This window comes from Urocitellus parryii, chromosome 3 (assembly GCF_045843805.1).
Source record: "Urocitellus parryii isolate mUroPar1 chromosome 3, mUroPar1.hap1, whole genome shotgun sequence".
NCBI lineage: Eukaryota > Metazoa > Chordata > Mammalia > Rodentia > Sciuridae > Urocitellus > Urocitellus parryii.
This window is the reverse complement of record NC_135533.1, coordinates 29577114-29594823: the sequence shown is the minus strand read 5'-3', so window position 1 is coordinate 29594823 and position 17710 is coordinate 29577114. Positions and strand designations below refer to the sequence as shown.

The 17710-nt window shown below is 35.1% G+C and overlaps 2 protein-coding genes across 2 annotated transcripts in view; one reads left to right on the top strand and one right to left on the bottom strand.

The window, feature by feature from the left end:
• The window catches only part of Vps50 (VPS50 subunit of EARP/GARPII complex), a 121314-nt gene extending 112325 nt beyond the window's left edge, over window positions 1-8989 (bottom strand). The window contains exons 1-2 of the mRNA XM_026391546.2: window positions 8850-8989; window positions 1596-1664 (exon numbers count right to left, since the gene is read on the bottom strand). Coding sequence (XP_026247331.1) covers window positions 1596-1664; window positions 8850-8882 — 102 coding nt within the window. The 5' untranslated portion in view covers window positions 8883-8989. The remainder of the gene's footprint in view (window positions 1-1595; window positions 1665-8849) is intronic.
• Window positions 8990-14278: 5289 nt separating this feature from the next.
• Hepacam2 (HEPACAM family member 2) overlaps window positions 14279-17710 on the top strand; it is a 36706-nt gene continuing 33274 nt past the window's right edge. Inside the window, exon 1 of the mRNA XM_026391555.2 lies at window positions 14279-14357. Coding sequence (XP_026247340.2) covers window positions 14279-14357 — 79 coding nt within the window. The remainder of the gene's footprint in view (window positions 14358-17710) is intronic.

Sequence of the window (17710 nt, the reverse complement as noted above, 5' to 3'; positions counted from 1 at the left end):
TAATTGTCACCTGAATCATTTTCATTTGCTGATCTTGTGATACCAGACTAGCCACTCTACCCAGAGCCAGTTATCTCAAAAGTACTGATGGGGCTTGGGTGGAGAGTCCATAAGACTAGGTAAAGAGATAATCATAAATCCACTGCCCACCATTACTGGAAAAACATCAAAATCCATGGTTTAAAGACAACAGAAAGTTTTTATTAATACATTCATGTATTTTTTAATGAGGTTCACTACCTGTAATTCTCCTTCCTCAGCCTTTCGAATCACTGAGATTTATAGGCATGCACACTGTGCCCAGCCAATAATCTTTTTAAGTAAAATAAAAATAAAGAGAACTGTCTGTCAATTAGGACATATGGTTATCACTCACTTCCCAATTGTACCACAGTCAATAATCTTTAATACATTTTATAAAATTACAGTATTCAAACATGACTCTAAGTTTTGTCTGGCCCATTTCATGCTAAAAAACTGGCTGGAATTTCACTGTATTTAGACAATGTGTTTGGATCTGTCCTTTGGGGTCTGCCCTAACATAAAAGCTAAGCAGTAAACAAAAAATTCACTATAGCAGGAAAAGAGTCTCAAAGAGAAAGGAAATCATCCTGCTAAGTAGCTGACATTGAGGTGTAAGAAGAAGCTTTTGATTACTTAGTAAGAGAAGCATCCCTATGAATTAAAATGCTGAACACAGAAAATAAATGACTTTCAAATATGGTCCTCAAATTAAAATCCTAAGAGCAGACATTGAGAATTGCTAGCTTTTATCTGTAGTGGAGCTGCTGTTTGCAAGGCCACATTCCAGAGAAACAGCAGGGACTTAACAATGGTTAATAATTCTCCCAGGAGAAGCTGGAAGCCACCTAGCTTCTAAATGACATATATTAAACTTGTAAACTTGAGAAATTCAAATGAATACAAAAGGATTAAAATCTGAGATACATGAAGTTCAGTGTAAGTTATGCCTTAGGTGCTTATTCAAAAATCTATGCCCAAAACAAAACACAATTAGCTATAAATTTTGGCTCAGAATGTTACAGTTTTAAAAAGTAGTAAATTATTTTACCTTATTTCTTCAAATTACAACAGATTCATTAATAAATTAAATATACACATACGTACTTATAGATTATATATAACCACATAAATTAAGTCCAAAACGATTTACCAAAAAATTTATGATTTATATAATATTACTAATTTATATATATAATTATTGGCTGTATATATAAAACGTGTGTGTGGACACACACACACACACACACCACACACACACACACACACACACACCACACACACACATACGCTTCCAGGCTAGGAACCACATATAACAGACTTTAATTTTATTAGGTTATTAATTTATCGAGTCTGCAGTTCCCTTACTGTACTAAAATGAATCATAAGCATCCCAATGAGTAATGAAAGCACAAACAAGCCCTACACCTAAAGTACACTTAAAATTTACCCAGTTTATCATAACAATCATTAGCCTATGGGAAAGAAAAGCTTCTGTGAACCAATTATTATCCAGAGGCAATAATATTTTCTTAAGAAAGTGAAAAGTCACGCTCACACATGTAGATCAATACCTTTCCAGGGACCCGGAGACTCTCAATAGCACCGAGATCACTGAGGCTCTCTGGAGGGCTTTTCAGACCCTTAAAAAAATAAGAAGACAAAGAGAATTTTAATTGTGCTGAAGAACTGTGAAAGGACAGAATATGCATAGTAAAAATGAAAATTTTCCTGCTTCAAAATACAGAGAACATATATTCTAAAAATAATCATCACTTAATACCTGCAGTATTATTCTGAAATCAGGTAAGGATGTACTGATTTAGTGTCTTCAAATAATGAAATATTATATAGCATCTTTGCAAAGAATGGAAGTCTACCTTCACCAGGGTTTTAAAACAACCAAAAGAAAGGAAATCCATTTAAAAAGTGTTCTATAAAAGTACTTATCTATTAATCATATGCAAATTCATCTGGAAAAAAAAAGGTTCAAGCAATATTATTATTATTCACAGATGCAATATACTAACCAACTGAGCTATTCAAACATTTTAATAATGCTAATTACTTAATTCATACATAAGTAATCTCTTCATCTTGCTTGATTATTTCCCACTAATGTATCTAATTCATGCTGCCAAAATTATGATTTAAATTCCAGGTCATATTGCTTTCTACCTCTTTTTTAGTTCTTTGGTACCCTTATACTTCCTATAAGTATGTCAACTGAAGGATTCTGAAACCCTTATATGTACTAAGGGAAATTATCAAGACAGAAAGAACTCAGCAATTTAAATTTTCTTTAAAAACCTTTTTTTAAAAAAAATAAGCTGCTCAAGGGGTTGGGGTTGTGTTTCAGCGGTAGAGTGCTCACCCAGCACATGCGAGGCATGCTGGGTTCGATCCTCAGCACCACATAAAAATAAATAAATAAAAATAAAGGTATTGTGTCCAACTACAACTAAAAATATTTTTTTAAAAAAATAAGCGACTCAAAATAGTAATATTGGTCTTAGGCAAAATTAACTAGTACATTAATTTGAGGAAAAGTTTTCATAAGTCAAATTGTCCTTTAGGCGCCCTATCTTGGCCTTTGATTCTCAGTAACCAAAACATATAGTATATGTTGATTATTTGAAACTTAAAATAGAACTTGTTTCTCTTGAAGATATAGAGGTGTGTTTTATCTTCTGCATTGTAAACCAGCACCAATCAAAAACATGATTTTTCTTAAGACTAAGTGCTGTCTCACCTTCAATTCTTCCATTACTTCCAGAATACCTAACCTATCCCCCACCCAACTATACCCTTTTCTTCCTCTGTGTGGTGCTCCACCCACCCCACCCCCTGCCCCTCCACCCACATACAGGCACACAAACACATAAAAATAAGAAAATAATATACCACCTCAGAATTATCACCTCTATGAAGTCTTCATGAACCCCTATGCTTCAAAGAACACAGTATTTCTCAGTATAGACCAAGGATCACCTCTACCAACATCACCCAGGCAACTGTTTTTTGGGGTTTTTTTAGTTGTAGTTGGATACAATACCTTTATTTTATTTATTTATTTTTATGTGGTGCTGAGGACTGAACCCAGTGCCTCACAGATGCCAGACGAGGGCATTACCATTGAGCCATAGCTGCAGCCCCTCACCCAGGCATTTCTGGATTAGAACCTGAAATCTGCATTTTAACTAACACCTCATGTGACTCATATGATCACCCTCATATGATCACTGACATTTCTGAGTTATAGCTAAACATTTTCCAGGACAATAGCTAAGTCAAAGTTTTAAATTTCTCTTTCTCCCAGATCTTAAGTAACAAAGAAAGGGAGAGACCAAGTGTTACTTGCATGTATAGCCAGCCTGGTGGCTAGTAAAATTCTAGGAACAGAATAAACACCAATGAGTCAATTACTGGGTAGAAGCTGTTGGTCAGGCTCCAGTCTTCAACCAAATACCACACTGTTCCCATGGGAACACACAACAGACTGCAGAATTATGTTACCAGGAATGCTTGCTGGAAAAAGAAAGGCCTATTGCAGATCAAATATGAAAATATGCAGCGGGATAAAATTGTTGTTAGTGTGTTCCTAGGCTGTGTGTTTTTCTTTGTCTCTATTTCTCACCAACGGCTATCTTGAGGGCATACCATCAAAGTGGCAAAGAATACATGACAAGGTAAGTACCTACACTTTTATGTGCAGTTCACATAACACTATATATACAACCATGTATATGCATCAACACACTCACAAAATTAGACTTCATAATTTTATTCAAAGCTATGACCACCCCTAAAATATCTTAAAGTTTAACTGCTATATCTTTAAACAAACATTTTTAAAAGCAGAGATCTGTTTAACTAATCTAACAGAAATCCTTGGAGGACTATATCATGTCCAATTTTCTCTTTCCCTAGCACTGCTCAGTAAAGAAATTGATGTCTGAAATGTAAATGTGATATTTCCCAATATCCAGAAAAAGATTAGGCACCACCCACAACCACTCGATACTAATTCATGGCAACCTTCTGCCAAATTACAAAATAAGAGTAACAAATGGGAAGCTCTGTGTGCAACTCTGATGATTTGTTTCTTTTTCTTTTCAACAGAAATGAATAGTGTTTATACTCAGTCCCCAATTTCTCTGGCCCTGATTCTCTTGAACCCACCCAAATCAGGCTTTCCTCTCCACCACTTCATGAAAATACTATTATCATGTCACCAATGATCTCCATGCTGCTCAATAGAGTGGAATGACACCAGGAAGGGGCTTCAGAGTAGACTATCTGGGTTTGTACCCTCACTCTCGCACTCAGGTCTTTAACAACTCTCCTTTAACAATCCTACCTATACATTATCTCCTAATTATAGTTACAGCTCATAGTTTGTTAAAAGTAGTCAGAGCAACATATGTAAGGAGCTAAAAATGCTATGTGGTACGTCACAAGCATTCTTTAAGTATTAACCATATTCTTAACATTATTATGCACACAGAATTCTTTTTCTTTATCAAAACAGAAATGAAGAGGAATTATATGTTTCAAAGCACATCTAACACTCAAATGTACTTCTGAACTTTGACTATCAGTTTTATAAGTTCCTACTAACAGATATGGAATCATTTTTATGTTCTATTTGGGCTTTTTAAAGAACAGTCATGGGCTGGGGTTACAGCTCAGTGGTAGAGCGCTTGCCTGGCATGTGTGAGGCACTGGGTTCAATTCTCAGCACCACATATAAATAAATTAATTAAATAAATAAAGGTCCATTGACAACTAAGAAAATAAAATAAAGCACAGTCATGGTTATACCTAGTAGTCTGCCTTTATAAACTGAAATTTCATTATGATCATTATCCTTTATGTGATTTTCTTTATTCTTTTTGATAATTTCATAATTTTGTATGTTTAAATTAATACAAAATTTAGTATCATTAACAACTGTCTCTATATTTTAATTATTTGCCCAAATCAGATTAACACTTCAGACTACTTCAGTTATATCTATGTGAATCACTATTTGTGAGACCAGCAATTAATGTTCTATCATATCAAAAAAAGCACCCCAATCAGGCTTTCTTCCTCACCACTTCATGAAAAGTGCCACTGTCATGTCACCCATGACCTCCTTGCTGCCCAGACCAAAAGCTTCCTCTCACCCTTACCTTAGTTGGTCAGTCTGCAGCATTTAACACAGCTGTTCACTCCCTCTTTAAAATTCTTTACATGGCTTCTAGGATCCACTCTTCCTGTTTGTTGTCTTTATCCAGCATTCATTCTACAAATATTTATTGGGCATCTGCTATATGCTAGAGACCACTGGGATGCTTAAAAATTCTAATCTCTTGGCTGTTCTCTCTCATTCTACTGTGCAGAATTCACCCTTCTCCTTTTGACACTGAATTCTCAAAAGCTCCAACCTTGGACTCTTCATATATCCACATTCACTCCACTGGTGATCTTAACCAGGTTTTTGCCATCAATAGGCTTGTAACTCCTGAGGTTTTATCTATACCTGGAATTTTTCCCCATAAATTCAGACTCATTTGTCTTACCATTTTAGGCTTTCAAATTAAAAAGTTTAAAAGCCATTTCCATGCAAAGTATTCTTCCCTCAGTTTTATCCACCTCAGTAAAGTGGCAAGTCCATTCTCCCAATTTCTGGAGCCAAACCATCTGGAATCATCCTCTTTCCCTTAAGCCCAAGTCCAATTCATCAAGAAATTCTGTTAACTAGGCATTTATCATATAATCACAATCCAACCTCTTAACACATCTACCACAGGACCCCGAATAAACCCACACACTTCTTACTTGGATTACTGCAATAGCCTTCTTACTAGTCTTCTGTTTCCACTTCCCACTCCCCCTGGCCTGCTTCTTCAATCTATTCTTAAAACAAAGGTCACAATGGTCTTTCTGAAGAGTTAGCATCCTGTTCCATCACTCCTCTGCTTGCCAATTCACTCAAAATAAATGCAATGGCCTTCTTATGCGGTATAAGGTTCTATGTAAGTTTGCTTCCTGCCCTTAGCTCCCTAATCTCATCCTGACCTCCACTCCAACTATTTTCTCCTCACTCACTCCACTTCAGCTATGAGGGTCCCTTCAAATTCCTCAAACATGTCCCTGCCTCAGAACCTCTGCAATTGCTTGTCCTCCCACTGATATCCACATGATTCATTTCTTACCTCCTTCAGGTCATTTTTATGGTTCTATTTCAGTCTTCAAGTCATCTCCATTACACAGACCCTACCTGTCTTCCCAAACCTCCTGCTCACAGCCAGAGAGCCAGGATGCCATCTCTCTGATGCAATCCATGAAACTCTAAAATTACAAATAATCCCAAATTGCCAATCCCAAATTTACTCCCAGGACTCCCTATCCTCTTTTCCTCTATAGCATTTATCATCATGTCTGCTTTAGCACTTGTCTATTTTGTTCACGGCTTCATCCCTCAAAATTAGAATAGTGCCAGGCACATAGTGCTCAATTCAATTTGTTGAATGAACTGAAAGAACAGAGGCCAGCATAATAGAGAATGATGGAACAGATCTAATCTAAACAAAGAGCTAACAAAGCCCTCCCTCCTTCCCACTCTTTAAAAACAAAGATCTTGGGACAGCTGAAATGCCAACATACTATAAATTTCATAGACCTTAATTTCAAGACTTTGCACATTAACTCAACATATATGTTAACATAATAAACATAATAAACAACTTTGTGGAAGTCAAGACAAACACATATAATTCGAATGACTTTTAAAAGCTGTGTAAAACTCCAATTTTACTTTACTTTTTACACAGTATAGCTCCAGCTTTTCATGTATGTTCTTCAGATTTTTCTTCCATTCCAATTAAACATAGATAAAAGCTACTCAAATTCAATAAGCTGAGGCTGAGAAATTACCATTTTTAGTACAATTCCATTACATTCAGGAGATATAAACTTAATGTCACTGGTATCTAGAATTTTTATTTTTTCCTTTCTTACCATTTTTCACAAAGAAAGATCCAAAAAGAACGAGCCACCCAAAACTGTTTTATAACTGTGGCAACACTGCTACCCGAACTGTGTGGGAAGCAACAATCATGAGAGCACCAAACTTAACTCATGAACAGAAGTCTAAATTCAGCAGTCCAAAGGCAGTTTATTAGTGGTAGGACATACAAAAGTGTAGTGTTTTAAAAGTCAAACGACAGATAACAAAACATTTGCTGAACTTCTCTACTGCCTGAATTACTGTAACAGTCTGTTTTCAGTTTTCCTGCTTTCCCACCATGTAGCCAATGCAAGGGTCTGTATGGTCAAGCATTTTTTTCTTTGATATGCCTAAAAACTGCACTATTACTACCTTTATTTATTCCTTTCACTTCATTTACATAATATGAACATCACCACCAGGCTAACCCCTAGAGGAACACATTATTGTTCCTATTTTAAAGTTGTGAAAACAGGTGCTTAGAAACATCAGGTAACTTGCCCAAGGTCACACAGTTATCACAGGATGAAACAAGATCCAAACTCATTATTAAGTAAAAAGTAGTAGGAAACTAACTAAGCACCAGTAGACAACAAATGTAAAGAATGCTAAAATGCTACTATCCCCTTTGCAAATCTTTTTATTATTCACAGAATTTTTATTTTATTTTCATGACTTCAACAATGTAATTTCACAAAAGCAAAATAATATTGCAAGGATCATTTTCACTGTCCATCAAAAATAATTTGTAAGCTGTTCACATATCTCTAAAATTTAAATTCTCAAATAAATAAGAATTTGAAATTTATGTTCTCTTTTAATCATGAAAAAAAAATCACAAGGGCTGGGGATGTAGCTCTGTGGTAGAGCCTTTGCTTAGCATGCATGAGGTCCTGCCTTCAATCTCTACCACTACAAGAAAGAAGGCACAAATGAATATTTCACTAAAGGATTTTCCTCCACATTCTCCCAACTTTGAATGTTGATTTAAAACTAATATAAATTGTTTATTTCATGTTAAAATAGTGAAGAACTGCCAATTCTTTTGAAATACTGGAGTTGAAATAAAGTAAGTCAGGTCAGTAAGTACATAATAGAAATGCATACCAATTCGTGCTTGAAGGAAGTTGAAACCTTATTAGGAAGCCTTAACATAAACGAGATAGGTTACAAAATAGCCAAAATTCTTACTCAAGAATTATCATTTTGGCAAAAAAAAAAAGCCTCATCTAGCCATGACAAAAATATATTTTTAAAAAAATAAACAGGATTCACAGTTTTAGCTTACTGATGATACTCATAATCGAATCGTGAGATAGGATGAACAAAGAATTATTTTCATATGCAAAAAACTTAGCTACAAGGTTTGAGAATTTGGCCCCAAACACAATTCTACCAATTCTGTCTTCAAGTCATTTGCTTGTTGGGTTCTGTGTCACTCTTCAAGTCATCTCCATTACACAGACCCTACCTGTCTTCCCAAATCTCCTGCTCGCAGCCAGCCAGCCAGGATGCCAAGGGTCCCTGAAAGACAACTAGTGCTGTTCTGGAAAGATGGCAAAAAGGCGAAGAGGAGAAACAAAGCCAGCCTGATTCCCTCACTAACCCTATCTACAGAAATGCTTCTATGAGGGCCTTATCTACTTCAGCAGGAATCCGATATAGGCAGCTCAGGTGAGTTTTACAGGGTGCGACCCAGCTTCCAAGTCCTCCTGACACCTGCCAACACCTCCAACTTAGGTCTCCACCCGCCGCCGCCCAGGGACAGAACATCTCGCCTCTTCTCCCAGCCGAGATAAAGGAGGCCTTTGTTTCAGCCACCAGGACTTACCTGTCGGGTCATGAGAGATTTTATTTTTTGCATGTCGAAGTCGTGGGGAGATTACCATGCCGCAGAGAGCTAACAAATCACACCGAACCACCAGACAGCTGGCGCCGACACAGGGAAGCCATAGTGGACGGTCACGTGGAGTGCTGACCCGGGTCAGCCTTCCTTTCCCGGGGCATGCTGGGAACTGTAGTCTTCCGGCCGCTGCGCAGAAGCGGTGAGAAGAGCACCGCCAGGTACTACATTTTCCAGCAAGCCAAGCACCGGGTGCTTCCGTTAAGCCTGCAAATTTTACGTGTTGAGTCTTTTCGGTGGTACTTGCACTTGATTTCTCTTTTTTGGCGAAATCTGAAACCGAAGTCCTAGGTGACCAGGCTGTGAACTAAGAACAAACACTGAGACCATGTATAAACTAGACTGACAGATCGCCCGCTGGGCGTGTGATAGAGAGAACCCCAGCTGGTCTAGAGGGGTAGGGTGGGAGAACGTGAGACTGACAGGAAGGGGAAGGACAAACTTGGTGAGATCACCTGAAAACTTGGGACTTCCCAGGTGGCACTGGGTTTGGCCTGAGGAAAGGTGTGCTCTGAGTTGCCCAAAGCGTCTGGCCACTAGTGGGGAACAGTAATATTGAGGTTATTTTTAATTTTGAAAGTCTATTTGATCTCTCAGAAACTTTTAATTTCTAAAAATTAGGTTGTAATATTTGACCTAGGATTTTGTAATTACAAAATGATTATGTAAGTGGGTGCAATTTTGTAAATTATGAAGCACCACACAGTTTTGAGGTGTTAATAGTCATAATTCTGCCCTGTTCCCTGCTCCAGCGGAACCACCTCGTGTATACTTCTATCAGTATCAAAGTGCTTAGCAATTCCTTTTGATATTATGTTTACCTATATGCATCTCTGGCTCTCTTATTTCTAAACCCTTAAAAATTCCCATCACTTTAGGGCAATTCTAGTTTAGTTCATTCTTTTAATCTTAATTGTTTGGCTGTTCTTAGTTTACTAAAATCTTCAATATTTAGAAGTTTCTATATCAAAAGAAACAAATTCCCAACAATATTAACATATAAAACAAAACAGAATTCAATAAATATTTGTTGATCATTGGGCACAGAGCAACCCTATATTAAGCAATTTAGATAAATATGGAAGGAGTTCACAGTTTAATTAAAAATCATATCTTAGTGGTGATCAATTCCAGTAGTTGTGATTCTGAGTAGTCAAGTTCACTTGAGAAGGATCCTGTTGTTGTTGTTATTATTTTCTTAGGGGTTGTTGGTTGGTTTAGGTCTTCAGTGATTCCTAGAGGCAACCCAGCTGTACTATTTAAAATCCATTCTTTAGCGATAAGAGAATTAATCCATATAAGATATAGAGGCCACACATTTCATTACACCTTAATCCAGGTATAGAAGCCAAATTCAGTCCCAGAATTTTCTCTCATACACAAAAAAATGCACAAAGTTAAGATGATCAAAAAAATTTGGAAACATAAGTGTTTTGCATAACTATTAGACTCTGAGAATCAAGAAAAGCATTACAACTTTGTTTTACCTTAAAGCTCCACATTTTAGTTTACATCTTATAGTGAAGAAGGTAGAAAATACAAACTTCTAAAAGCGCAAAGGCTTTAAGTACAATATTGACATGTAAAGTTAATTCCTGCTGGTTGTCTAAATAAACTGTATCAACTTACCCTAACACTTTACAAAATGATCCATAAATGATGCATTTTAGCTTGATAAAATTTTTAAATGCCCTAATGAACACTTTTTAAAAGATGGGATGTTATTTTATTCCCATTTTTTAAAAAAATGTGTGTGTGTGTGTGTGTGTGTGTGTGTGTGTGTGAGAGAGAGAGAGAGAGAGAGAGAGAGAGAGAGAGAGAGAGAGAGAGATTTCTTTATTACTTTCAGTTTTTCCTGGTGGTAGGTCACAGAAAACTAGTGGAAAGTTATAATGGCCTGCAAACAAGTCTTGAGGAAAACCTTGCTGAGCTTTAGTTCCTTGGTGCCATTCCTGTTTTTGCAGATTGGAAAATCACAGCATTAACAATTAAAGTAAGGGCATATTTCTGATGGCCCAAACAGGGGGGAACTCTCAAAGGTCAAAAAAGAGCTGAAAACCTCATGTGGTTAGGAAAATAAATTTCTTCTCCTCCTATAAATACTAGAACAGTGGAGAAGTTTGGCCTGTCCAGAATGATGTGACCATACTTCCTGATCAGGCAATAACAGAAAACAGAACACTTCCTGAAGGTAAAGCTGTGGCTGAGAAGAGTCAAGAAGGAAGACATTGCCACATAGTCAGCAGCCACAGAGGGTATATCTAGGCTTCTGGGACCCAGTGTTGTACACTTTACAATACAGGAGTGAATACAGCACAGGCTTGGGCACAGGTTCTGGCCCACTCTGTCAGCCAGTTCTTCCTGTAAACAGTAACCTTTCCTAGGATCTAATTACAACAATAAGAAAATGCTTTCTTTCCTCACTTTTTTTAAGACCTACTGTTCTATGTTGATGTTGACATTTCTTTTTTTTTAACCTTTATTTTATTTATTTATTTTTTATATAGTGCTGAGGATCAAACCTAGGGCCTCCCACATGCTAGGCAAGAGCTCTACTGCTGAGCCACAATCCCAGTCCACATGGTGTTGGCATTTCACCACCTCTAGTTATCAATTTTTTTGCCATTGCAAAATACTCAAAGAACATGGATTAAAAATATGGATGTTTGAAATTCATGTAGCAGTCATTTGGTATATAAAGAAAGATCAACCTTATAATTTAAATAAACTAGACTATAAACTATGTAATGTGACTTGAGAGAGAACAAAAGAACACAGTCCTCCCAATACACACACACACACACACACACACACACACACCTGCACAGGACCATGTATATCTTCATATACAGTTATAAACACATACCCTATCCCAGTGGCTCCTTGCATTGCTTACAATTTAACCATTAATATAGCTTGTTTTAGGATAATCACCCTTCTCATTTTAAGTATAAGTATAGATATAAATAAGTAAACAGGTTAAAGGCCCTTTTTTCCCTAAGCAGTATATAGTAGAGCAGAGTTTTCCAGGGGGTTACAAGTGTGATGTGAGATGTTGATGGTGAGAAATTTCTTATAAAAACACTTCAAACAATTTGTTTAAGTCACGTAAAAATTGGCAACAGTTTTTGACATTGCTTTGAATGACTTCCTGTATAAACATCTGAACTGAAATTACTGCAGCAGATGAGAGGTTATACCTACAAACCTACCGCTAGAGGGTGTTTTGTGCTTATGCCACTTAGTGCTTCCTTTACATGTGCTACACAAGTATTGTCAGTTTTTTAATGTGTGCCATGACATGAAAAGATCACAATTATGGTTCATCTGGCATTTAATTAATTTATATAACATCTACTATCTTGTATCATAAAAGGTATATTTTTAAATATAACAAAAGCAATAGAAAAAAATACCACAATATAAAGTCATTAAGTTGAGTTTATTTCATTTCAGGAAAACCACAATATATAGTCTTTATTTCTCTCATTTGCCAGTACCCAACAAACTTCATAATGAGCCATCATTTGATTGGAAAACAGTATAAAAAGCTTATTTAATGAAAGCAATTAATATTTTAAAACAACACTGATCTGAATGATGTGAGAGAGCTTATGTGATATCTGTAGAACTCCCATATTACTTTACGAGCTGTTTTTTTTGTGCAATCTAATATCAAAATTTATGTGCATTTCTTTTTTATTCTTTTTTAAAGAGAGAGAGAGAATTTTTTGATATTTATTTTTTAGTTTTCAGTGGACAAAACATCTTTATTTTTATGTGGTGCTGAGGATCGAACCCAACGCCATGCGCATGCCAGCGAGCACGTTAACCACTTGAGCCACATCCCCAGCCCAGTGTGTGTTTCTTAAGCATCAACTGAGCATCAGAAGGCATGGGGCAAAGATTATTTGGAGTTTGTTCCTGGGGAAACATTTTAACAAAAATAATAGTTAAGTACTATGCCTAGATGTCAAAGATCCATAAATAGATAAGACTATTGTCTGTTTCAAGGGGCTCAGAGGGAAAATAAACAGCTAATCAAATAAATCGAGGTTAATGAGATAGGTGCTATAACAGACTGTGAACATGATGTAAAGATAATTCAGAGGAACTTGTGGTATAGTTATTACTGGGCACTGTGGGTAGCTCTTTCTATTTTTCTGAAGCATGGAGGTATCATTAAATGACAGACCTCTGAAGAGGACTCAGATTTTTTGAAAGTCACTTTCTTTGCCTACAGAATCCCTTATAGACAAGTTGGGAGCCTTGCTAAAAAGAATATTTCCAAACTTGGACTCCAAAATAACTGTCGTTACTTTTTGACTTTTAATTACACTTGAGCAATATTTTTCCTTCCCCTCTTCTTGTTGGACTTCTTCAGTGGACATTTACTGTTTAAACTGATTTATACAATGAACTTTACCTGACTTGATACTGATTTGATTATAAATTTTCCATTTTGTAGTTCAAGTCTTGGACCAGAGCCTTCATGCAAACAACAGTTAACCTATAACTAAGTAAATTAAGCAGAAGTGCTCAGTCTACCTGCTTCCACGATAATAAAGAGGGTAGGCTAGTCCTGTAGGCAGGGCTCCACAGTAGAGGCAAGGTCTTTTCTGGATCACTGGTTCACTTCCTTTCAAGTTCCAGCTGTGAAAATGGGTCTTTAGATAATATCTGTTGGCATAGGCTTTTGTTATAATTATGTACGATCCATGCTTCAGCCCCTCTTGGAAACACACCTGTGATTTGCTTTTAAAAATTAGATGAACCCACAGATTCAATAAGACCACAGCAGTCATTTGTAATAGGAAAGATTTGATAGAAAAATACATTTTTTAAAAGTACTCATATGCTCTGTTTTGATTATTTAGTATAATTTTTACATGTTAATTCTTGGCTTCATGGAGATTTACAACTGCTTAGAAGGTATATGAACTAATTTTCATAGAAAAGAGTCTTAAACTTCAAAATAATGACATAATTTTAAATACTATGAAACCAGCTCCTGATTTTGTTTTTTATTAAGGCATACTGTTTTTCAATAAAGTCACCCCAAAGAATGTTTTCCTTTGTGTGATTATTAATAACTAGGAATAATTTATAAAATATACTGACAGTTACTGATAATCACTAAGAAACTATTCTGAAAGTCATAAGCCAATATTCTTGCAAAGCATATAACAGGTGTTCCCACTCCCTGTGTCCTTTGTATACACATTCATTCTGTATTCAAATCACAGAAGCAAGAGGCAGGATAGGGTCTGTTACCTCACTGCTAATTTCCCTAGCAAATAAACCAGCAGCTGCTGGTCCATGAACCAACTTACCACTGAAAACAGGGCATTGTATACATGGGACAGGATGCTTTCATGGAGCGTCTCAGCAGCACAGGTGGGATCTTTCAATGCAAAATATACCTCCTTCTCTTAGGTAAGGCCCTGCATGAATTGTGTTTTAGGTATTTGGAGTTTTGGGGGAGGGGGAAGAAGGGGTTCTAGTTTTATTTTTATTGTGAGCATAAGGTAAATATTTGCTTTAGGCTGTAGATTCTCTGAGATAATTGAAGAGCAGGTCAGAACCTTTTAACAATAATGCACTGTTCCAACAAAGAAGCAGGAACATTTAGGAGAAATGAGTTTCAATAAATAGATTATCATTGTTTTCTTGGAACAACAATTATTGCCAATAGCATTCATTAAGAAAGTTAAGACATTATTAAAATCTAATGAATTTCTTCTTTTTTCAGAGTTTACATATAGGTTCAATCATCTTTTAATGCATTTATTTTGGCAAATGTTCTAATAGGCCATGAAATTGGAACCACTTATGATTAAATTAAAAACAATTTATAGAAGTGTTTTTTAATTAAATATATTGCCTTAAAGATACTTTTACAAACTGTTAATTCTGTTAAATCTGCCTTATTTTAAATGACCTATCTTGTTTTATGAAATATGGAAAAAAGGTGACAAAAGGGAGAAATGTGTTAAAAAGGATGATTTTCCTGAATGCCTTTAGCTTTTCTCTTTCCCAATGTCTAGTCCTATTGAAATTTTTCTGTATTTTAATGTTTTTCTCATTCTCCTCTTTATCCGAAGTGTTTAAAGGGGTACTTCCCAAACATTCCCACAGTTTTTATCCATTGACATTATTTCACCAGGGGTTCTCTTTTCCCATCTTCCTATTTATAGGTTTTAAAAGACAAATTTGTTTCATGTTTTGTTTACTTTCAATGATAGAAATTCAAAAGAGGTTTTTATTCCTTAATTTTTAAGGACAACTTAGCAACATAAACCATTCGCATTTTTTACCTTTTCAGTTCGTTAGTGCTTTATTTTCATGGGTATATTTTGTTATACTTTTGTAGTAAATGTGGTGATTATTCAAATTTATATCTAATTCTGCACATATCTCATGTACATGAAAAGTACGGTCTTTAAATGTTTTGAAGTGTTTGAGTTTCCCATAGTTGTGATTGTTCCAGTTATTATAGTGTTTATATAATTAAATTCAAGCCTGTAATATATTTTTTATTTTTTGAAAAATTGAATATTACCATAACTTAAGCATTTTTCTTAATCTTGAAAGTATCCTGTATGTCCAACTCATTTTTAATTTTCGAACAATAAGACTGCTATCATTTTATAAGTGATGTTTTTATAATTGGCCTTGAGAAGAACTTATAGAAAATTCAGCTGAAAAACTTGACTGAAATAAAATTAAGGTGTACCACAGAGAAATTGCATATTCATAGATAACTAAAGTTATTATTATATCTCAAGACTTTCTTTCTTATGTAAGTCTACTTTCTCTGTAGATAGCCTGTTTTAATGACAACTGTGAAAACCTTTGTTTTGTGTTTTGGAGTCATGACTTTTTGTTTCTATCTTCTTTTTTTAAAAAAAAGTCTTAAAGATTAAAGCCCTATAGAACTTTTATTATCTATTGAAAATACAGTTTTATAATTTCTATTTTCTCTGAAGATGCAAGAATTTATTTTCAGTCAACAAGAGTTCTGTTATGCTTACTAATACCATGCATGGTAATGGGAAAAGAAATGTCAACTATTTTGAGCTGAGGTAGAGGTCACTTTGTGGAGCCTAATGTTTATATTCAATACAGTGAAACTGGTCCAGGGAATTTTTTGTTGCTGGATATAGATAAATTTTACAGTATAATTTCAAGTGTTCCTTAATACTGTATATTTTTTTAAAGATACTCTTTTTATACATTTTAAAATAGTCTGTAAAAGGGAAATTTTTCTATAATTTTGTATAACAGATTGTTAATGATTATCTATGTTTCTGTTGATGTTTTAGATATAAAAAGTTTAAAAGTTTTCCCTTTTTAACACACTAATTATGGCTGTATATCTTTTTGCATTTTCTATGTTCTTGGAATACTTCACAATATAACATTTGTTTCAATTGCAACTATTAACAGATACTAATTTTACAAATTAATGGGACTCTCTGAAATAGCCATACATTGCATATATCATGTTTGGAGCATGTCTGTCTTCCCTACTTTTACTTTTTACCCAATCTTTCTTTTTTATTCTAAGAAATTATCAATAAAGGGGCTTTTGCTGGGCTCAGTGGAGGAGTGCTTGCGTGAGGCACTGACTGGTTTATTCCTTAGCACCACATAAAAATAAACAAATAAAAATAAAGGCATGCTGTCCATACACAACTACCAAAACAACACTTTTAAAAAGGAAATTATCAATGAATCTAATAAATGTTTCCACCTAATTCCAAATATTTGGACTCTAAAAAGGAAGTTAACATTTCTTTAATTTTATATTATATGCTTTCTTGAAGCTTTTTTTGTTCACACAGAGGATGACTTTATAAAATCAGTAGCTTTAGTCCTTTAAAGTTCTTGAAAACCCCTCAAAATGAAGCTATTTTTTTCTAAAATTAGTAGATTATTGTGTTTAACAGTAATGAGAAATACATCAGTGATGAAAATGTGCCTCCCTAAAAGGTAGAGGAAGTACCCAATTATCTGTTCATTTCTAAAACTCGAGTACAAGGATTATATCATATCAATAGGTTTATGTCTTTTCTGCAAAATGAAAAGATTTTAGGGAAATGAGATAGTATTCTATTTAAAGAGAAACTCATTCCTTGCTGACATGCTTATAACTTGCTACCTATAATTCATCCCATAAAATCATGTAGGCTATCTCTAAGTAACAGCTGTGCTACACTGCCATACACACGTTTGAAAAAGAAAATGTACATATTTGAATAACATTTTTTTCATTTGATTTAGAAGCATTGAATATATCCAGAGATGTGGATGGCAATATATTATTTAAGGTATTATTATATGACACAGCCTCAAAAATAGCCCAAAGAACTAGTTTTGCCCCCTAAACAATGATTGTAAATGCTATACAAATGGTTCTTTTCTACTAAAGCACTTTCATTTTTCTCTGGGTCTACTATATTTACTATTTTATCAAATAAAATTTTTAATCCCCTAACTTTAATCATAAACTCTATAACCAGTGTTTTCATGCTTAGGTTCCCACTTTTTGAATAACAATCCAAAAATTGGCAACATTTGTATTCTAGTGATATTATTTCTCCATAGTAGTTCAGTGCCTCCCAACTATTTCCAGAATATTAAATAAATTTCAATCAATCCTTTCAACTACAATTTCAAAGAAAGAAGATTTAAAGGGTTTCTTCCCTTTCTGGGAGAGATGAGAGAAAGAGAGAACCTCTGCCATGACTTCCCCAAATGACAAGAACAGATTGGCCAAAATTGCA